At 51.9% G+C, this 13,878-nt stretch overlaps 1 protein-coding gene across 1 annotated transcript in view; it reads right to left on the bottom strand.

Annotated features, from left to right (window-relative positions):
* LOC105878807 (phospholipid-transporting ATPase IB) overlaps positions 1-13,878 on the bottom strand; it is a 504,404-nt gene that overhangs the window by 42,313 nt on the left and 448,213 nt on the right. The window contains exons 34-35 of the mRNA XM_076009551.1: positions 6,606-6,694; positions 75-179 (exon numbers count right to left, since the gene is read on the bottom strand). Coding sequence (XP_075865666.1) covers positions 75-179; positions 6,606-6,694 — 194 coding nt within the window. The remainder of the gene's footprint in view (positions 1-74; positions 180-6,605; positions 6,695-13,878) is intronic.

Here is a 13,878-nt window from a genome sequence, read left to right as displayed (position 1 = left end):
AGGAAGGCAGGAAGGAGGGGGGAGGAAGGTCGGGAGGACACGTGCTCCGAGGGCATTCCGAGGGCGCTGCCCACCTCTTTCCGTTACTGTCCCGCAGCATGGCCTTCCCCATCACTCTGGACTTGGTCTCCAGCTCCTGCACCTCCTCCAGCAAGGTCTTTTTGCAGGTATGCTTGGCCCTGCAGCACGAGGGAAAGACAACAAGAACATGGCATAGGGACTTGACACAGCTGTGAAGACCGGGGCTCCCCTCTCAGCCACGCCTCCCCCCAAGGCTTAGGTCGGCATGGACCGTTCAAGGTGTGCGTGAGTTACAGGGGCTGCAGCTCCGCAGACCGGGACCACGAGTGTCAGAAGAACCACCTCCCTGCCTGCCCGCAAAGGACGGGATGTCCATAGAGCTGGCGCAGGAGCCCAGTTATTCAGACCAAAGCCCGCGCGTGGTTCATGAAGACCCAGGGTCTGCCTCCAAAAGTCTTCGCTGCAGGCTCTGAAGGCCAGAAGATGTTTTGCCAGGCCTTGCCCCACATGCAGTCAGAGAGCCCAGGGGTTAGCAAGCATCCTCCCTCCCTTTTTAGTGTGAAAAGAGCCCCGGCCGCAGCAGGACGGGGCTTATGATGCCTGCGATCGCGTTCTGCATGCAAAACCCTTGGCCTGGAACGTGGAGCTAACACCAGCACCCACGCAGAGATTTCCCGTCTTTCTCTGCTGGTGACTCCCCATCAGGGCCCAGGGGCCACAGGCCTTAGCAACGTAACACGACCATCAAAACAACAAAAGCAAGCTGGCTTTGCTGCCACGATGTGAACCTCAGCCCTTTCCACACGATGAGGAGCCCGTACTCTTCCTTCTGATGAAACTAAGAGGAAGCCCTCCCAGTTGCTCCAACAGTTGGCTGATCTCGAGGCCTTTCTAAAACTGAGAGTGGACGAGGCTAAAACTGAACTACTGGTTGGAAACAGTCCAGCTGAAGAAAAGGCATTTTACAAGATACAGGTCAGACAAAGGGAAAATCTGCAAAAAGAAGAGGCTCATACATCAGCCACACACAGCAGGTTTCCTTATGAAAAGCTGTGCACTGGTTTAATTTCGATATCCGTACACGTGAGGATCCCGCCAGTGCCGGGACTCACAGATAGAATAAGGGCAGAAACTGAGCACACCTGCCCGGAAATGAAATCAGTGTCGTGGGGACATTCTGAAGACACAGCTGGTTCAGCAGAGTCACATGCTCCCCGCCCTGCCCCCAACACCCCCCCACCCCCAGCTTTCAAGGAAAGAGAGTCTGTTAAGATAATGCCAAGCCATCTCCTGACACTCAAGCTAATCTGCACCGGAGTATTAGCACGAAGACACTGCATATGGGCCTGTCATCCTTTCCCACAAAGTAAACACGAGAAAACCACACGGGTTTTAACACATAATACCTTAATTACATCAAACAGTGTCCTGAGACTCAGGGTCGATAAAATGCTGCATGCAGTTCAAAGCAGAGGCCGTGGAATTTTAATTTAAACAACAAATGAGAAAACGTCTCACATTTTGCTGGGAAGGAGGGAGTCCAAAGGATGTTCAAATATGTATACTGTTCGATATTCCTGAATGCGTGGGCCCCAGACTGTGCCTTTTATCTCCTGGGCTTATGAGGCTAGACTGATAAGCGCTGAGTGGTGAGCCCCCGCCTGCCCTGGGCCAGCACACACGGGTCCCAGGAGAGCCGTCTGGCTCCTCCCGAAGGGTGAGTGTGCTCCCTCCCTCTTTCAGGACCCCTCACTCCACCAGCATCCTCCCGCAACCTCCAAACCCCCGGTGCAGGGTATAGAACATCCCCCTTTGTCATCCTCTGGGGTGGGAGAGAGGAGTCACCGAGGAGGAGGCTGGACCAGGAAGGCCGGGCAGGCCGGGTGCAGGGCCCTGGGCATCTATAGCTTAAGCAAGGACAGAGAGACTCCGCCCACCACATTGGAGCTGCCTGTTCCCACTAGAAGGTGACAGTCTGAGTGTCTTGATGGCCCCAGGCACCGTGCATGTTCTCAGTGGATGAAATTGCATCCACATCCAAGAGTTACTTGGCGAATTTGAGCAATTTCCATGCGGCCAGCTCCTGAGAGCTAGCCAGGGAACTTAGCTGCTGCGGGAGAACGGCGAATCCCAGCCCTGGCGGAGACCCAGCTACTCTTCCTGCACGCAGCACGTGGGTGCGAGGGATGCCAGCGATTCCGAGCTGTTTCCTCGAGCACCTTGATCTAATAACGGCCTGAATCAGAAAAATGATTCTGAAAGCCCCGCTGTCAAAGTCTACATGTGAGTGGACTAAGACGTAATATTGGTAGGCTATGAAGTCAGTGTTTAGGCATCAGTGACTGCCATATCGTCTAGGTCTTGCAGTGAGCAGGGGCTCGGGTGTTTCCAGCCGCAGCTTTGACAGAGTGAGCCGCCCTGTCTGCAAAGGGCTTGCCCCCCGCGGCCCCAGGCTTGCTTCAGCGAACCCCACTTCAGGAGGCCACCTGAGCACAGAAGGGTGGGGGTGCCCAGCTACTGACACCTGAGTGTGGGCGTCATCGTGACCTTTCAGATGACTCCAGGTGCTGAGGGACTTTGGAAAGGAACAGATTGGTTTAGGATCTTGAACTTTCCACCTTTTTGATCCCGAAACTTTCGCCTAGACTCTTTCTTTTTCCTGCAAGGATAGCGAGTCAAAGGAAAACGCTAACCTCTAAATGTAAATACGATGTGCTTCAAAAGAAATTAGTTTCATTAGAAAGTTTAAAAAAAAAATAAAAAATAAAAAACCGAGGCCCATTTGTATATAGAAGTCGCTCATTACCTCTTATTTCCACTGAGCTGCCTATCTGGAGTTACAATAAGGAAATGAAGTCATTGTGGAGTTGGGAATGTACTGTGTGATGAATGGCGTAGCACAGAGATAGAGCTTGATAAAAATAAACTGGTTCCTCTGTGTTCAGGGGCCTCGAGCTTCATATTATTTTTATAAAGCAACATGAATGAATTTCCCCTCAACAGAACCCGAGCATGGCAGCTTACCTAAGCATGCTGTCATAGGTAAACACTCTGGAAGAGTGTAAGCGAAGGGATATTAAACCAGTTCTGGGCAATTTAAACTTCATGCTTCTAATAGAAATACTCATTAGCCAGGTATCAAGTGTAATCAATCAATTATTTTAATAAGAGATAGGTTAGCTTGGTCCCTCATGAAAATCTTGGTCAGCAGGATAACGGCACAGGCAATTTATGGTGTTCCAAGCCTGACTTAAGATAGTCTGTTAATGAATCTTCATCCAAAAAGTTGACAGACTTCATGGAAAAAGTGACTGAATTGCCTCATTCCGTGTCTCTTTTCTTACTCTGAGCAGTCCAGGTCCTAAAAAGGCAGCGAGGGACCGGACAGAGAAAGGGGGGAAACTGCGGGAAGACGGAGCAGCTCGCTTTCTTAAGCGCCCACAGACATGGGTTTGAAGAGGCAGGCCGAGCTTGTGCTAGAGGTTAAAAGCCCTTTCAAAACAGAGCAATAACCACCGACATTCAAAACAAAACAAAAAGTCCTGAAGATTGGTCCAAGACAAAAATGAAGAAATGCGATAATACCGTGTTTCCCCTAAAATAAGACAGAGTCTTGCATTTAGTTTTCCTCAAGAAGACACCCCAGGGCTTATTTTCAGGGGATGTGTTATTTGCCCCTCAAAGCCTCAGCCTGCAGCTCGCACAGGATGGCCGGGACCTGACAGGGGGAGCCGGCCTTGTTGGTGGGGCTGCCCGCACCTTTCCGGTCAGCTCTGGGGTAGTAGGTGTCACGACGGGGCAGATGAGAAGGGCTGCTCGTCTTCTCTACTGCTCGGCGACAAAATGCATGGGTTGTGCAGAAACGCCGCGTAGCCACGCCCGTCACTAGGGCTTATTTTTTGGGGTCGGGCTTCTATTGCGCAGATGCTTAGAGATCCTGCTAGGGCTTATTTTGTGGGTAGGTCTTATTTTCGGGGAAACACGGTACTGTGGCCAGACCTGCAATGCGGCCGTGGCCGTGAGCTGCCGTCTCGGAGCAAGTTCTGAAGCTGCTCCCCAATTCCCATTCTCCGATGGAAAGCCCTTCCGGGTAGTTCAGGGGTGCGCCACAGCATCTCACGCCTCAGTACATATCTGACAACCTAAACAGAATGAGGCATGATTGGGAACGGTCAGGACTAATATTTTTGTTCAGTGTATGGGTAGAAAAAGCCAGGACACGTTTTCTAAGGCTGCAGTTCAGAAAGAGAAATCCCAGTGGGGCTCTGCGGCCTTCGCAGAGGGAAGCAAGTCACAACACGGCTTCTCGATGGGAGAGGCCTCTGGACTCACTTGCCTCGACAACAGATATCCCAGGCTCTGAGTATACTACGAGCTACAACGTGGGCCCCACGATCAGAGGGGAAATGCCCAAATAAACTCACAAAGTCCTTGCTCTTGAAGACAGAGGTGACTGTAGTTTAGACATTAAGTAGATATTACACATTGAGCATATGTGCAATGTGAGCAAATACTCCAGGTGACGGCCAACATGTGCTACCTTCTCTGCTCCTCCAAATAAAACAAGACAAACATGTGTTTCAGGAAGTGCCTCTGGAATTCAGTAGGGGCCCTTCCAGCTCAGCCCAGAACTGAGATGCTGCCGGCTCCTGGGAAGAGCTGTGTCTCGGGTCCACCGTGTTGGGCAGCAGGCTTAGGAGGGACAGAGCCCAGGGCCGACCTTCCCTGCAGGCCGCAGCACCACCCGAGCACAGCCCTGGTCCCTGTGCTCACCTGGCTGCAAGCTCCTTGGAAAGGAAGTGACTTTTACTCCTGCCATATGCTGGAGCTGGCAACAGGGCCCTTGGATTCATCCTTGTTAAAATGTAAATGGTGCTAATTTTACAGCCCCAGGGGAAACCAAAAACAAGTCCCGTTTGAGGGGACAGATAATCTGCTTCATGGTGACTGGGAATTTTTACTTGGAATGCACTGAGAAAAAGATCCAGAAAACAGACAAGGAGGCACAGAGACTTCATAATCTATAAATGTTGTCTTTGAGATGGAAGAAAGACACTTTTGCTAAAAAGTATTTTGCAAATACACAGTCTCAGTAAAAAAATTTTGATGACGTTAATTTAAGACAGCTGATAATCAGGTTGCTACTTCCTAATCACTATAAATTGAAAAAGTTATCCAACAGAGCCAAGACCATGCTATATTTATCTAAAATGAACTTATCTTTGCAAAACTGAACAAGTCCAGCACAGGAATATATGAAGCCAAAAAAGTGGGCCGACTGGCTGAAAGAACTAATACTTTCTTACAGGACCTCTATTAGATTAAGGAAATATCTTTCCTGGCTATAATTTTCATTTCCAAGGATTTTGATTCTGCTATTTACAGAACACACACAGTTTTAGCAAATAAAATGGAAATCATGGTAAATCAAAGAACTTAAGAAATTAGTATTAAATTTTTACTAGGTTGAAAAACTCAGTTAATAGGGGAAAAATATATGTGCCATAGTATTCTTTTCCCCTTCTCTCTGCATTAGGTATCACCAGTTGTCAAGATAAAGCCAAAATGAAGACTTTTTCAAAAGACATCCTTAACTGTCAGGCAAGAATAATTCTCACTGCGTGTGGGAGCAACGGAGAGATAGAAATGAAATCTGATGTCTTTTTCTGGAAGGTTTGGATTAAAGTCTCAATTCTCTACCTCAGGGCCCCAAGATAATTATGCTTTTCCCAAAGTTAAGCCAAGCTAGCAGTCTCCATTTTCAGGGAAGTTGGCAACTATTTGTAGAAAGAATTGGGCCCACCCAAAACAAAACTCACTATAATTAATATCTCATTTGGAGAATCCTCTCCTCTTGCTCATGGATGAAATTAAATTTACATTATATTGGAATTTAGAGGTTTCTTTTGCACTATACACGAGATATGTTGGAAATGATATATTTTAAAGCATAAAAGCAAAAAATTATGAGTTATTATGAATATGAATTATTTCCTATAAAACCTATAATTTCATCTTTGTGATTGATTTTTATCACAAACCTATACACTAACTCTCTAAGAGGATTTTTATTAGAAGGATTCTTACTGCGAATTGTTGGAAAAAGGAAGACTACTTCATTCTTGTAACTCGAAATGACTTAACACACACACACACACACACACACACACACACACACACACACACAGATGACTTACATATACACAATTTTCCTTTAAGCAGGGGACTTAAAGCCAGGCCGTCTTTGCGATCCCTTAACATTGAGTTTCAGCTGTAGAGACTTTAATTTGGGGCCGCACTTTCTAAACTGGACGAAACGGGTCTGTGCTTAGAAAACCCTTCCTCGCAGTCAGTCGTGCACGAGGCAACGGCCCCGCCGGCCTTCACACCGCCTTTCTCTCGGGGCTCCCTTTTGTCTCTATTTTCATACCACGAGGAAGCAGAAGTTAGATTTAAAAATTAAAGAGAAAAGAATCTTCTGCTGGCAGGTGGCAGGAGACCCGTGTTTTTCAGAGCCGTCGTGAGGGACCATCGCAGGGACAGGCGAGCCGGGCTGGGCGCCACCACCTCATTTCTCAACTTACGCTCTCCACGCCACGTCTTCAATCAAACAGGCCGTGGGGACCAGAAACAGCCCCAGCCAGAAGTGAGCGGAGCTCAGGACCATCGTAGCCTGCAAGAAACAGAAGGGACGCGTGTTATGAATGCTTTTCCTCTCGAAAACAGTGAGGCGCGATTCAATCAACGTACACCATCCAGAGACAGAAAAACAACGGGAGGCATTATTAAATTCCATGGGAGGCAACCCGTGTACCCGGCTGGAATGTCAAGGCACAGAAGGGCTCGGTCCTGTCTGGAGCTCTATGACCTGTCGTCCCCCGTCTTCCAGCTTGACATAGGCTGTTGTCGTCTGTCTTGCAAAGTGCACCCGGGGCCCTCCTGACCGGAACCCTGTCCTAAATCCATCAGAGAGAGAAACCGCCGGAGCTGCCCACGCGCTTCGCTGCGGAGCAGACTGGCCTCCCTGGGCTCCTCCACGCGTGTGTCAGCTCCCTGCACCGCCACCCCGGAGCCGGCACCGCATCACGGCCACCCGGTGCAGGGCATGGCGGCTCTCCCACCCGGAACAGGTCCCTGCCTTCAGGGAACCGAAAACCCCACGGTGTGATCTGCACAGAGTGGAGAACGGTGGACACACCACAAAACATCCTGCGGGGTTCCGGGAGGACTTCTTATGGGGTGGCAGAAATGAGAGGTGCCTGGGAAGACGAACACGGTTTCCACAGAGAAGGGTGGAGGGAGGGAGGCTCCCGGCAGAAGAGGGAGGAGGGAAGAGCAGCAGGGAGCACGGCTCTCCAGGAGACGGACTTGTCCCCGGCACCGTGGGTCCGGGAGCACTTGGGTAGAGAGGGTTTTGAGGGACAGAGTTGCAGGGCCAAGTCAGATGTTAGCTGAGTCAGAAAGGGAACGTGGGGCGAAAGCAGACAGAGGGGGCAGTTTATTCTGAATAGAAATGGGGGGGTGCTGGGGAGCACAGAGTCCTCACATTTGGGTTTCCAGGGTACAAAGGCTGGGAGCAGGGAGATGGCCGGCGCCTGGCAAGCTGGCTGGGAAGGCTGGGCCACCTGGGAAAGAGACAAAGTTAAACTTTGTCCACGCCCTTCACGTTCCCTGAGTTTTCTTTTCTGGAGTCCTCAACCACTTGGTGCTGCCAGAATAGATAATATTTTGCTAGAAACTCACTGCAAAGTGGAGTGAGACCCCTACAGGGAGGCAGGGCAGAGGGACGGGGGACCCCCACAGGGACTCAGAGGAGCTGAAAATCTGGGGGCCCAGGCAGCCCCCGTTGTGCAGTAGGAAGGGTGGTCCACCCGGCCTGAGCCTGGCAACCCAGCGCCAACCACTCTGGTTTCCGTCCCCTGTCCCAGCTGGACAGACACACACACCTCGGGTCCTGTGGCTCGTCTGCACACAGGGCTTTCCTGCTTGGGGTCTGTCCTCACAGTGTCCCCGCCCCACCCCTGACCCCGGGCACCCACCTCACCCACCTGGCCAAGCCCACGCCTAGCCACAGCCCTCCTGCCTCCGACCAGCACCGCAGAGCCCTGTGGGTGGTGCCTGGCATTTTATGGCAGTTGAAGTGAGAAGTGGTGTGAGGTCTGGGGGAAGATCACATGTACCCATCCGCGGTGCCCCCGGACCGGCCACCAAGAACATGGCAACATTGCGTTCCCCGTGCGGGGTAAATCTGAAAAGATGTGATAAAGACAGAGAAGGCAACAGTGCACCTTCAGGGAGAAGGAAACGAGGGTGTCTTTGTGCGTCACTGTGTGTCAGGACTTCTCCTAAAGCAGTTTATTAAATATCCTTCACACTACCCATTTCACAGAAGAAAAACTAAGTCCGAACCTTCCCCCAAGCACTTGTGGCAGAGTCAGCGGGCTGCAACCCAGCCGGCGCCCTGTCCCGTCCCCTGCGTGTGAGGAAGGAAGAAATGGCATAAGTTTAACTTCTGTCTAACACCAGAAACACCAGGCAACAACCTCAAATTTTAAGTAAAAGAAAATTTGGAAAACAAAAACAAAAAGAAACACAGCGAGGGGAAAAAAAAAAAAAAAACTTCCACTCTGTCTCCACCGAGTGACATAGCAACACAATCTGCGATGATGACCGGATCCATAAGAAGACTTGCAGCTGCAGTCCCCAGCTGTCTCCTCGGCCCTCCCTGCCCCTCACCCTCCTCCCTGAAAATGTCGTTCCATCCAAAGGCCAAGGGTGCCTCCGCCTCGTCACTGAGGTTTGGTGTTCCAAAATCATTGCTTCCCATGAGTGTGCGTGTTGAAAGTTACATCCTCTGCTCTTTTTACTGGGGGCCCTTCCAGGAAGGGTGGCAATGCAAGCTCCACATCCGTTTGCTCAGGGTGCCTGTGCGGCAGTTGGACGGTTAGGAGCTGCACGGCCCTCAGAAGGCTCGGCCGAGAGGCAGGGGTGCTGAGCCCACCCGTCACCTGCTGGGAACACGCATCCTCCTTGCACCGGAAGGAGACCGGCCCTAACTGTGCAGCGCAGCAGCAGAGAAATCACCACGGCCAGATAAAGTGCTTAGTGAGCCCCCACTAACCTGCCACGGGAGGGAGGAAGCAAAGTGCAGGCTGAAGGCTAGTTCTCCATTTCCTGAAATCACGCGTGCCCACTCCCTCCCCATACAGAATGCCTGTAGCCTGGTGCCAATTTCGAGCTTAGCTTTATGGAAAACAGGGAAGCTATCTCAGTTCGATACCCTGGAACGTCCTCTGAAGATGATTCTACCAAGCACTCATTCCAGAAGCCCTGTGTGAATACAAATGAAGTTTTAGATAAATGGCCAAGGGACCCCAGCAGCACCTGCATACCTGTGATAACTCAAAGACTCCCCAGCGCACCCAATCCTGATGTTTATGCAGCAACCCACTGGTACGTCCCCATAGGCGGTGAGACAGATTACACAACCATCTAAAGACAGTCCTACAAACTCTAGTGTCATTAAAAGCAAAAGATAGAAACAACACACCCGTTTTTGACAGTGGGCTTTATCAATGTTTTTTTGTCACCAAAGGATAAGGGAGCTTTATCAATAGACCTTGCTATTTTTGGAAACTCCCAAAGTTAGTGGTGGCTCATTAACGTAACAACACGATAAGGGTTTCTCAAAAGCATCCCTTTATATTCCAAGGAGCATATTCCTCCTCCGGGACGACAAGGCAATGCATTCTGGGGGCATTAACGTAAATACACTAAAATGCACAAATCATTTAAGTACTTAGTTCCAAGAGTTTTGACAACTGCCTGTACCACCCCAAACACGGTGCAGGGCATTTCCAGGGCATTTCCGATACTCCTCTGGTCCCCTCTCCAGCCCGTGCCCAACCCCAACAGGCAGGCACTGCCCTGACTGCCGTCACTTGCCCAATCTGGAACGTCATATACATGGAACAACAAAGTACGAATCCTTCTGAATCTGGCTTCTTTCACCCAACACAGTGTCTCTGAGACCGACCCAGGCTGTTGCACGCATCTGTAACGCCTTTTTATTTTTTGAATAGCACTCCATTGTATGGCTACTTCGCAATTTGTTTATGCAGGCCCCTACTGATGGACATGTGGGTTATTCCCAGTTCGGGCCTGTAATTAAGATGAAGGCTGCTATGCACACGCTTGTACATGTCTTTTTTTTTTTTGTGGACACATGTTTCCAATTCTTTTAGGTAAGCGGCTGGGAGTGGTGTTGCTCTGTGATCGGGGAAGCATATGATTAATTTTATTGGAAGCAGCCAAAGAGCTCTCCAAAGTGGCCGCCTGAATGAAGCAAACGTGAGCGTGTTCCAGTTGCTCCATGTCCTCACCAACGCCTGCTATGAGGTCTTTCTGATTGGAGCCGCTCTGGTGGCCCACCGTGGTGACGATGTCGTGCATGAGGTGGGACTATATGGCAAACATCATCACCGGCCCATGAGCTGATTAAGGCAGAAGCTTTGAGAGAGGGGGCCCCTCTCCCCTGGCGGGAGGACAACTCGGACGAGGCTAGAAAGCTCTGCGAAGGAGACCCTGATGCAAGCCAGGACTCCCTCCCCCTGCAGGACCCACGGCCTGGGGTGAGTTTCCTTTTCAATGGGGGGGGGGGCGGTAACATTTACACTCTTGCTTATTTCCCAGGTGGTGCAGAGAAGACATTTCCCAATTTTCCCAAACAGGGAGTGAAGAGGCAGCGTGTCATCACTGTGGGCGAGGCCCTTAAATGCCCTTGGATTATCCATTGGTTTTTCTTCCACCGTAACAGTCACTTTCACTTCCCATTTTTCTCGCCAGTGCCCAATTTTAGAGACCGAATGTTTGGTCTAACCAAATAGCTGTTATCGCATCACCCAGAATGACGCCTGCACTCTGCTCTCTAGTAACTTCCTGGAAGCCGTTATTTGGGCCACCGTGTGCCGTTCTGCAGAGCACGTGATACGGGAAACTCAGGCAGGGAGGCAGCTTATTGCTGCTCTGGGGGCGTGTGAGAACAGGACTGGCTCAGAGCCGGCGCTGCGCAGTTTGAAAACAGGCAATCTGCACTCTCCTACTTTCAGGAACAACATAAAAAAAAACCAGCGTCCCCCGAAGACGCGTGTGCAGTCTCTGTCTTCCGCGTCGTGGGGGCAGCTGTTCGGCAGGAGTCCGGGGGAGGGCTTCAGAGACACCCAGATGCCAGGCGTCACCCCAGCGGTGACTGTCTTCTGGCGGAGGTGAGACCACAGCTTCCAGAAATCATGCTGGGGGCCCGCGTGCCTCTGGCACCTTGTTTATATCACGTGTTCATGGGCAATTTTAACCACCCGTTTCTGGGCTGCAGCCCTCACGCGGGCATTCGGAAGGCACGGTGCCGGCACAGCAAAGCCACATGCCTCCCTGCAGAGGAAAACTCGACGCCCAGCAGTCCCCAAACCCCCCATAATTCGGAATGTGAGCTCCGACATCGAAGCACAGGATTCAGGGCAGACTCTGACAAAGACGTGGCTGATGACCGTTTCTCTTTGTCACCGTCTGAGCCGTCAGCCCCGGGAAGAGATGAGCAGCCCCTCGCGTGGCCATGACCCGCCGGCGTCTGCATCTGGGAGGCCCAGGGACGCAGGCATGTGTCGCAGCGCAGCAAAACCTGCTCTCGTGTTCCCTACGGAGCCCAGAGCCCTGGAGTACAGAGGGGCACCATCTTCACTTCATCCATTCCCCGGCGGCTGTGGTACCCGGACACACAGCCCTGCGGCACCGTGTGTGGGCGCCCGCGCTCCCCACGGCAGGGTCAGGAGGCGCGTGCTCACCCTCCGCCCACCGGCGGGGATGGCCTCAAGGCCGCTAAGCAAGAGCCCGGGCAGGCGCTGCTGGGGAAGGCACCCAGGGGGACCAGAGAGTGACTGCCAAGTGTGTCTTGAAAGCAGCCTCCGAGAGGGGCCGGGTCGCACAGTCTTTGAAAGCGCTGCTCGAGTCAGCTTGGGCTGCCAGAACTAAACGCCACGTCGGGCGGCTGAAACAGCAGACGTTCCTTTTCTCCCAGGCCTGGAGGCCGGAAATCTGAGCTCAGGGTGCCAGCATGGCCGGGTTCCCGCAAGGGCCCTCTTCCTGGCTTGCAGAAGGCCTCCTTCTCACTGTGTGCCCACATGACTTCTTCTCTTGTGCATAGACACAGAGAGAGAGTGCCAACGAGCTCTTGGTTTCCCTTCTTATCAGGGCACTAATCCCACCGTGAAGGCCCCACCCCTGTGACCTCAGCTAACCCAGGTTAAATGCTAACGGCCCCACCTCTTAGCACCGTCACACTGGAGGAAAGGGCTTCAGCATCTGAGTTCGGGGAGGGACACAAACATTCAGCTGTAGCAAGCATGGACAGACGGCCTAAGCGCCAATCACAGATCTGCCATTCACTCATCCCTTCACCATCACGCCTCAGTTTCCTCCTCTATAAAATGGGGGAAATAGAGTACTTGCCTCAAAGGGTTGCTATGGTGAGGCTTAAAGGAATGCATAAATGCAAAGCACTATAGAAAGTGCCCGGAGCATGGTGTCATACGCAGACCTGTAACTGAGTTTTGTTTTACACCATTCAGTATAAGGACAGTTCTTACGGAGGCATCCCAGACACGGTTGACAGCAATGTACGAGGGTTCCTGAATGAGCTCTGAGGGGGAACTGGGCACCGAAGAGTGTGATCCGCCCCAACTGTAGGAGAGGGCTGACCCACCCGTTCTCGAGAGGGGTGTGAGCCGCATGCTACAGAATTCTCCAATTATACTGGGAACCAGGTGCTTGCTGGTGACAGACAGCGAGGGCTCACAGCGACGGCTGCAGAGAGAAAGCTAAAACCTGTCCCCTGCACCCCGCACGAGCATCCTTCCCTCGTGCTCAGTGCCCACGCGATGCCGTCCATTTTCTTGGATCGATGCAGGTGAAGCTGCTCCTCGGGGCTGCAGGACCCCACGCAGGACGTCCAGATATTGCTCTCTGATGGTGAGGGATGCTCACCGATAACTTTGTGCCCAAACACAAAAGGAAAAAGAGGGGGGATGGCTGCTCACAAAACATGTCGTCCACACAGCTGCACAGCACAAGGCTGAACACGGGGCCTGCCCGGGTCCCAGCCCCAGGAGGAAGAGGGCGGTGCTCTGCCCAGCCGTGCTCTGGAGCCTCAGCTGCTTCCAGGAGTGCGTGACGGGGGAACAAGGACCTGGGCTGCCCATGGCCGTCTGCTTATCTAACCCTAGCACAGAGGGAAAAGGAGTCTCAGAGCTGGAAGTCCGAGAGCCCATCCTGACCTTCCGGTCTTCCTGCACAGTCACTGTCTCTGGTGGTGACGACAACTACCCCGGCCCCCAGCTCACGTGGCCCCTCAGGAGTGACCCCTGGGAAGCACAGTGCCCCCAGCCTTGACTTTGCTCCTCGGAATTAGACAGTGGGGATCACGTAAGAGCATGCATGCACACGAACACACCTTCAATACAAGATACTGCGTCTCACCGAAAAGTCCCTATCTGTCACTCCTCTGGGCATTCAGTATACTCCTAAAAATGCTAACACAACCTGACAGATTCCCCGTAGCCTAAATTAGAATGCCAACGTGCTAGTAGCTACATCAAACCACATGCCCACGAGACACAGCCTCCCGGGTCTTCCATCTCACCCCAAATATTTGGAAAACGGATCACTTCACATTAAAGCCGACAACATTTTCAAAATGCATTTGAGTGATTTCTCTTTTAGCTAAAACCAGAGACTCCAAGTGAACATGGTTTCTGAGATGCGACACCCAGGATCCCTCCCGGGCCTCCCGGCGTGTGTCCCGTCTCT

The sequence above is a fragment of the Microcebus murinus genome, chromosome 13 (assembly GCF_040939455.1).
Source record: "Microcebus murinus isolate Inina chromosome 13, M.murinus_Inina_mat1.0, whole genome shotgun sequence".
Classification (NCBI taxonomy): domain Eukaryota; kingdom Metazoa; phylum Chordata; class Mammalia; order Primates; family Cheirogaleidae; genus Microcebus; species Microcebus murinus.
Note: the sequence above shows the minus strand (reverse complement) of the source record. Positions and strands in the feature narration are given on the sequence as shown.